Source organism: Primulina eburnea, chromosome 1, assembly GCF_022965805.1.
Source record: "Primulina eburnea isolate SZY01 chromosome 1, ASM2296580v1, whole genome shotgun sequence".
NCBI lineage: Eukaryota > Viridiplantae > Streptophyta > Magnoliopsida > Lamiales > Gesneriaceae > Primulina > Primulina eburnea.
In genome coordinates this window covers 40,282,182-40,290,783 of record NC_133101.1, presented here as the reverse complement: position 1 = coordinate 40,290,783, position 8,602 = coordinate 40,282,182, and the positions used below count along the sequence as shown (strand labels likewise).

General features: G+C 43.8%; 1 protein-coding gene across 1 annotated transcript in view; it reads left to right on the top strand.

Annotated features, from left to right (window-relative positions):
• Window positions 1-1,666: 1,666 nt before the first annotated feature.
• The window catches only part of LOC140806992 (uncharacterized), a 20,066-nt gene continuing 13,130 nt past the window's right edge, over window positions 1,667-8,602 (top strand). Inside the window, exons 1-2 of the mRNA XM_073163618.1 lie at window positions 1,667-1,876; window positions 2,126-2,201. Coding sequence (XP_073019719.1) covers window positions 1,667-1,876; window positions 2,126-2,201 — 286 coding nt within the window. The remainder of the gene's footprint in view (window positions 1,877-2,125; window positions 2,202-8,602) is intronic.

The following is an 8,602-nucleotide window of genomic DNA, read 5'->3' as shown; positions in this document are numbered from 1 at the left end:
GATGTAATTGTTATACAGTTGTAATGAAGAATATTTGCAGTGTATTACAATGGTGTTTTATTCTCTAAGCTTGATTTCGAGGACGAAATCTTTTTAAGGGGGGGAGAATGTAGTAGCCCGAATGCCGAATTGGGTAATTAACGGATTAATGGTGATTAAGAAGGTTTAATGTGTAATTTTGACCGAGTCATGATCGGACGGACCGAAGATGGTTCGGAAGCACCGAAGAGTTCGGAAGGTCCGAGGTGGGTTCGGTGGATCCGATCATGAGGTGTCACGAGCAGCTGGACACGTGCATGTTCGGACGGTCCGAAGTGTATGATCGGAGGATCCGATCATGAGCTGTCAAGAGCCAATGGACACGTAGCGTTCGGACGTTCCGAAGTGATGTTCGGAGGATCCGAACATGGCCTATAAATAGTGCTCGGTTTTCTCATTTGTGACTTGCCATTCCTTGAGTTAAGTCTCCTCTTTGAGAGTTTTGGAAGGATTCTAGGGTTAGTTGTTGTTCGAGCGATAGCCAAGAGCTGCCGGGATTGGTAGCATAGCAGCGCCGGAGTTTCGAGGCAATCGACATCAAAGGGCTGTCGACGGACGAAGGTAAACCCTAAACCTTTGGTAGTACTAGGGAGTACTGGTTTTGCTAGTCAAGCATGGTAGAATTGATTGGGATATGCTTTTTGATGAATAGGCTTGGATTAGACCTGTTGTCTGGTGGTTCCAGTGGATTAGGATTGCTGTGATAGAGGTACGAAAGTACTATCCGAGATATCCTGGTTGAGTATACATTCTTATATGTGTTGCATGATTATGTGGTGCATTGATATATGTCATATGATGCATGCTATTATGTCACGTTTATTACTGCACGTTGCATTTCATGTTGAGCCGTATTCTCCTTTGAGATAGCCTTTTGAGCTGTATCTCTTTCGAGATAAGCTATATCTTGGGGCCGCTCAGCCCTGTCTTGTGGACGCATGGACACCGAGAGTACACAGTGGCCGACGGGTCGGGAGGGCTTCGGTGGTCCGGGACATTTTAGGTCCACGTCTGTCTTGTAGTGGATGCAGTGACCCAGAGGTGTACCGCGCGGCACTATCCACTTGGCGCCTCTAGACTGAGCATTGTTGAGATCCTTTCCTTTGTGACTCCTGTTTCTTGACTACCCCGGTATCATGATCATAGCATGTGCATTTCATATAGGTCTGTATACTCATACTTTTGTACTGGGCGTTCTTATCGCTCACGTCCTCGGTGTTGTTTATTCTTGGACACCCCATTCCTCTGGGCAGGGCCTCAGGTTGGAGGCCAGGAGGAGCAGGAGGACGTCAGTAGTAGCCGATTGAGTTGAGTTATCGGTATGTTTGTTTCGTTTTGGTTGTACGGAATTGATTTGATGGTTAGTCTAGATTTCGATTGGTTGGATAACTATTGTCTTTGGCGTATTCCGCTGTTATCGCGATTATGTTGATTAGGTTAATTGCATGCTTAGTTCTGCTTAGTAGGTGATTCTGGACCGGGTCACTACAGTTACTTGTACTCGTGAATTGAATGATGCCCAGGCAAAGCTGAGGCATTTTATTGGATGGTTTGCGGCCGATCCTTGCGCCGAGTGATGTTGAGGGTAGCTGGCCCTACTACATATGCATTGGCCGTTTCTAGGTCTATGGCGGCAGAACAAGGACAGCGGATATCGAGGGGACAGTTTAGGCAAGAGGCCCTACCAGGCACCACGCAGCCGCAGTATCAGCATCAGCGTCCGCAGCACAAGAGACCTTACCAAGGGCCACCAGGGAAGAAACCTTATCAGGGACCGCCGAAGAGCAAGGATCCAATTCAACAGCAAGGGGCACCTCAGAGGCCCGTTATTTTCCCAGTGTGTCCTAAGTGCAACCGCCAGCATCCAGGGCCATGCTTATATGGATCAGGCAAGTGCTTCAAATGTGGAGCCAGTGACCACATGCTGAAGGAGTGCCCACAGTGGAAGCAACCAACTCAAGGGAGAGTTTTCGCCATGCATGCTCAGGAGGCGAACCCAGACACTACACTACTGACCGGTAACCTTTTTCTACCTAAGCTCAGTAATATTTTGCCTTGCATGTGGAATTTTATTTGGAGTTATTAGTGTGCTAGTAATACTTTTGGGTCATTTGGAGTGTTAATTCCTTCTATGCTTGAGGTTAATGTTAGTAATTTGGGATGTAAGTTTTGGGTTGTGCTAACGTCTCTCAGGGAATATCTTCATTAAGAGATTAGCCACGACGGCACTGATAGATTCAGGAGCCACTCACTCCTTTATCTCGGAGACTTTTTCTAATCATCTGGACATTAAGTCCATTGCCTAGACGTGAACTTTTCAGTGACAGTCCCATCAGGGGAAGAGCTGTTAGCCACCAGTGTGGTAAGAGATATCAATCTAGAACTGCATGGCCACCTAGTATATGCAGATTTAATCCTATTGCCGATGCCAGAATTCGACATCATATTGGGAATGGACTGGCTGACTAAGAATAGAGTACTTATCGACTTTCATAAGATATCAGTGTTAGTCAGACCATTGGGCATGGAGCAATTTCTTTTTGAGCCAGCCAGATGGAGGAGTTTCCCGCGCGTGATCTCTTGCATGCAGGCACGGAGACTCATTTCGAAGGGGTGTCAGGCTTTCTTGGCCAGCGTTGTCTCAGCACCGGAAGTGCCCACTCCTTCTATATCAGGGGAGCCAGTAGTCAGAGATTTCCCAGACGTCTTTCCAGACGACGTCGCAGGCCTTCCACCAGATAGAGAGGTGGAGTTTGCAATCGATCTCATGCCAGGCACGATGCCAATCTCTAAGGCACCGTACAAATTAGCTCCAGCAGAGATGTTAGAACTTAAGCAGCAGATTCAGGAGCTCTTAGACAAGGAGTTTATCCGCCCGAGTTTCTCACCGTGGGGCGCACCAGTGCCATTTGTGAAAAAGAAAGACGGAAGCATGAGACTGTGCATCGATTACCGTGAGCTGAACAAGGTAACGATCAAGAATAAGTACCCGTTGCCTAGAATCGAAGACTTAATTGATCAGTTGCAGGGAGCTACCGTGTTCTCCAAGATAGATCTTCGATCAGGTTATCATCAGCTGAAAGTGAAGGATGCAGTTGTTCACAAAACAGCTTTCAGACCAGATATGGGCATTACGAGTTCTTGGTGATGCCATTTGGATTGACAAATGCTCCAGCAATTTTCATGGATCTCATGAACCGAGTATTTCAGCAGTTCCTCGATCAATTCGTCATAGTATTCATCGACGACATCCTTATATACCCAAAGAGCCATGAGGAGCACAGCCAGCACTTGAGGACAGTTTTACAGATTTTGCAGAGTTGCAAGTTATTTGCGAAGTTCAGTGAAAGCGACTTTTGGTTGCAGAAAGTTGCGTTTATGGGGCATATAATATCTAGCAGTGGAATCGAGGTGGATCCAGCGAAAGTAGCAGCTGTCAAGGAACGGGTTGAGCCAAAGAATGCATCTGAAATCCGCAGCTTTTTGGGTTTAGCGGGTTACTACCGAAAGTTTATTCGGGGATTTTCATCCATAGCAGTGCCACTCACTTCACTGACCAAGAAGAATGCTAAATTCGTGTGGAGTGATGAATGTCAGAAGAGCTTCGATACTTTGAAGCAAGCTCTTATTTCGGCGCCAGTGCTAGCCATGCCGACAGGGCATGGTGAATTTGTGCTTTATACCGATGCATCTAAGCTCGGATTGGGCGCAGTGTTGATGCAGCAAGGTCGGGTTATAGCTTATGCTTCCAGGCAGTTGAAGGTACATGAGAAGAACTACCCGACGCATGGCCTTGAATTAGTCGCAGTCGTCTTTGCGTTAAAGATTTGGAGACACTACTTATATGGCGAGAAATGTCAGATCTTCACTGACCACAAAAGTTTGAAATATTTCTTCACGCAGAAGGAACTAAACATGAGGCAGAGACGATGGTTGGAACTGGTGAAGGACTATGATTGCGAGATTAGCTACCATCCGAGAAAAGCTAATGTTGTGGCGGATGCCTTGAGCAGGAAAGTTGCAGTCATAGCTCAGTTATCAGTGCAGAGACCCCTTCAGTCTGAGACTCAGAGGTTTGGTTTGGAAGTTTATCGTGAGGGTAGAGCTCCGAGGCTGTCTAATCTGACAGTCCAATCTTCTCTGCTAGGCCACATTCGTGCAGGTCAGTCTTCAGATGAGCAATTACAGAAATGGAAACTGAAGGATAAAGCCAAGGGCAGTGTTCTTTACACAGTGGCAGATGGGATTGTGAGATACAGAGGCAGAATGTGGGTGCCTAGTGTTGATTCGATCAGACAGGATATTCTGTCAGAGGCGCATGCATCTCCATATTCTATCCACCCAGGAGGTACCAAGATGTATAAGGACCTACAGATTCTGTATTGGTGGCCAGGGATGAAAAGAGACATCCGCAGGTTTGTGTCTGAATGCCTCACTTGTCAGCAGGTGAAGGCAGAGCATCAGAGGCCAGCAGGATTGGTTAAGCCACTCCCCATCCCAGAGTGGAAATGGGAGAACATCACTATGGACTTCGTCATTGGGTTGCCTAGATAAATCAGTGGAATTAATGCTATTTGGGTCATAGTGGACCGGCTCACTAAGTCAGCGCACTTTTTGCCAGTGAATACGACTTTCTCCATGACGCAGTATGCGGAGCTTTATATCAGGGAGATAGTCCGTTTACATGGGTTACCAGTTTCGATTGTGTCCAACAGGGACCCGAAATTCACGTCGTCCTTCTGGAAGAGCTTACATGCAGCCATGGGGACAAAATTGCTGTTCAGTACAGCTTTTCACCCGCAGACAGATGGCCAGTCTGAGCGAGTGATTCAGATTTTGGAGGATTTGCTAAGAGCATGTATGATTGATTTTCAGGGCACTTGGGAATCAAATTTACCCCTAGTGGAGTTTACCTACAACAGCTTCCAATCATCTATAGGTATGGCTCCCTACGAGGCTTTGTATGGACGGAAGTGCAGATCACCAGTCCATTGGGATGAAGTCGGTGAGAGAGCAGATCTTGGTCCAGAGATAGTTCAGCAGACTGCCGATGTGGTGGCCAAGATTCGAGACAGAATGAAGACTGCCCAAAGCCGTCAGAAGAGCTACGCTGATAAGAGGAGGAGAGATCTCGAGTTTGCCGTTGGTGATAACGTTTTTGTGAAGATTGCACCCATGAAGGGTGTTATGAGGTTTGGGAAGAGAGGCAAGCTGAGTCCGAGGTTTATTGGACCGTTCGAGATTTTGGACAGAGTTGGGACATTAACTTATCGTGTAGCGCTTCCGTCGAATCTGGCCGGGGTACACAATGTGTTCCATGTCTCCATGCTGAGGAAATATCTAGCTAATCCTTCGCATATTCTGAGCTACGAGCCATTGCAGTTGGCTCCAGACCTGTCTTATGAGGAGAGACCCATCCAGATCCTAGACAGACAGGAGCGGAGACTTCGGAACAAAGTGACTAAGCTAGTCAAAGTCCGGTGGCTAAATCAATCAGTGGAAGAGGCCACTTGGTAGTAAACAACGGACATGAGGATTCGCTACCCGAAGTTGTTTGGTAAGACTTAATTTCAAGGACGAAATTCTTATAAGTGGGGGATGAACTGTAGTGCCCAAATTCAGTACACGTATAACCCATGCATTTAATTAATCATTAAAGTATTTATTAATTTTTAAAATGAGCCTTAGTAGTGCATGATTTATTTAAATGCATTATTTTAAATTAATTATTTTTATGTGATGCACGTTAAAGTGTTTTTCAAGTTTCATGTTTCAGGCGAATATTCGAAGCGGAACCGAGGAAAAGACCGTTGACGATTTCGGTAATCTAAAATGTGGTGTTTTATTCTAAGTTGAGGTTGGGGCATTTTTAAATAATTATTAAGTTTAGCATTTTAAATCCTAACTTATTTATTTAGTGGATTTAAGAGTTTAAAACTTTTAAAATTAGCATTTTTGTGGATTTTATTTTATTAAAGGAGAATATTATAAAATTAGTGTGTATTTTATTTCAATTAAGGAAATTGAGCGAGTTAGTGTTTGATTAACCTTAAATTAGTGATTAATTCATGATTAAGCAATTTATTTTCCCTAAACTTCCCCAACAACTCACGTTAGTCACACAAACACACACTCTTACACCTTTTTCACACACACAAAGCCGTAACACACACACACAAAATCACAAGTCATTCTAGTTTTATTTTTTTAGAGCCAAAACCTAGGGTTCTTGAGAAAACCCAGCAGCCGCCCCCCCTTCAAAAAATTTCAGCAGTTTCGGTGATTTTAATCTCAAGAAAACAGAGCCACAATCGTCCCGGATCAAGCCTCGCTTCCTTCTCGCTTCGGTATCGTCGTTCCGGAAACGTTAAAGATTTAAAAGCACGTATATTCTGTTCTTTCTGCATCGATCTTGTCATGTTATGTGTTGTGTTATTTTTATGCGTAAAAATTCATGTGTGACATTCGTCGTTTGAGCGGAAAATAGTTTGAATGCGTTTTGAAATACTTTTTAGATCTGAGATCTCGTAACTTACTGTTCCGTTGAAAACTGCGATTCTTCGTTCGAGATTTTGAGAAACTTTTAACGCGAAAAACATATAACTTTTCGATACCTTCGACTTGATATAAAATTCGAGTTATTTGGATAAAAATTGAGTGAGTTATGGAGTTTTTCGTGAGACTGCTCAAACTGCGTTTTTCAGTAAATTTGATGTTGATGCGTTCTTGAAGTTTATTTGTTGCAGGCTTCATTGGGAATCAATGGGTGATCGTTGCTGTGTCTAGGTATATTTAGTTCGATGTTGGGAAGATTTTTGGTGTCTCTTTTCGTGTCGTTAGGCACCAAGTTGAATCAAGAGTCGAGGAAGAAAATGGTACCGAACCTCGAGTTGTGTCGTTAGTTGTTGATTGTCACACTTGGGAACAATTATAATGGCTTACTTGGGTTTGGTACAATGTCGTGACGTCCTAGGACGGGTCTCAAGGTGTCCGTTCATAGTTTGTACAATCAAGTTTGGGAGTAATAAGCAATATAAGAATTTCCCGCAGGCTTTAATTCACCCGAGGCTAGCCGGACCCCCACACGGACCATGGCACGAGGTCCGTGTCTTTGATTCCTCATAAGTGTCAACTGTCCAAGCCTACACGGACCCTTGACGGACCCTAGCACGGGGTCCGTGTCCCGTCTTCTTTCCGAACATTTCTTTTGCGTACCTACACATACCCGGGTACGGGGTCCGTGTACTCATGTTTTTGGGGAAAATATTGTGGTTGCTTTGGGGTTTGATGTCTTGGTTTAGTGCAAGAGTTATCAAGGTCGTGCCATGGGAAATTGTAGACTGTCCTAAGGAATGATTGAGCTTGAGGGTAAGTATGATTTCTACGTCTAAGTTAGGCAAGTTAAGTATGCAACTTCATGTTAGTATGTCGCAGCAACGGCCCCAGTCGAAGTCCAACGAATCCCTCAATGCCAAGTAAGTATGATGACGTGCAAAGAAAATATTTTAAGTTTTTGGAGGTATGCTAAATGTCCTGTTACCAAATTATGTTAGGATTGGAAAACGTTAAATTAGGAACGGGGACCAATCCGCCCGTTAAATTATGAACGGGTTAGATCGTGGTTGGAAAGCGTTAAATTATGAATGGGGACCAACCAGCCCGTTAAATTATGAATGGGGATCTCATGTATGTGGCAGTGGATACGTCCCTGTCAGCCCAGTACTGTGGTTTGTCTAATCAGGCATTTATTATGTTATAAGGTCACTTGCTTTGAGACATGCCTCTACGCAAATTAAAGTTATGTATGTTTAAGTACGTTCAGTTATGAAGCATGTTTATGAAAGCTTTCAAGTTATGGCACGTCTATGTATGTACGTATGTTCAAGTTACGTTATGAAGTTCAAGTTTTAGTATGTACGCTCTATTTTAAAGTTGCATGTGGTTTTATTACGTAATACTCTTTATTCCGGTTTATACGTGTTAGAGTCTTTAGACTCACTAGACTTGATCGATGCAGGTGAGTATGTTGATGAGGAGACAGGAGGTGGCGACCAAGGGGCATGCTTGGACTGAGCGAGAGGCTAAACCCGAGGACCGCCATGTTTAAGTTTTATGCAAAAGTTAAATTTCATATTTTGATGGAAATACTTTGAGCAAGCCTTTTGTGAGCAAATTTTATTGTAGTTATTTTGAACAACCATGTCTTATGGGGGACTTGGTTGAGATATTTTATGACAAACTTAGAAGGTTATTTTATGTTTAAGAAAATTTAAATTTTTCCGCAAATTTTAAGTAGCAAAAGTACGGTACGTTACACAAGTATGACATAATAAAACCACTTGCATCTCAAAGTAGAGTTTACATACTTGAAATTTGAACGTAATAACATAAACATACTTGAAATTTGAACTTAGTAACTTAAACGTACGTAGTAACTTAAACGTAAACGTGCCATCATCATAAGACTTTTCATAAACCCCGTTCCTACCGTCCAAAACAAGCCTACCCCAAGATGAGTGCTCTCCTATTCCGACTTCCCCAGAGCTTCCGGTAGCACAGCCGA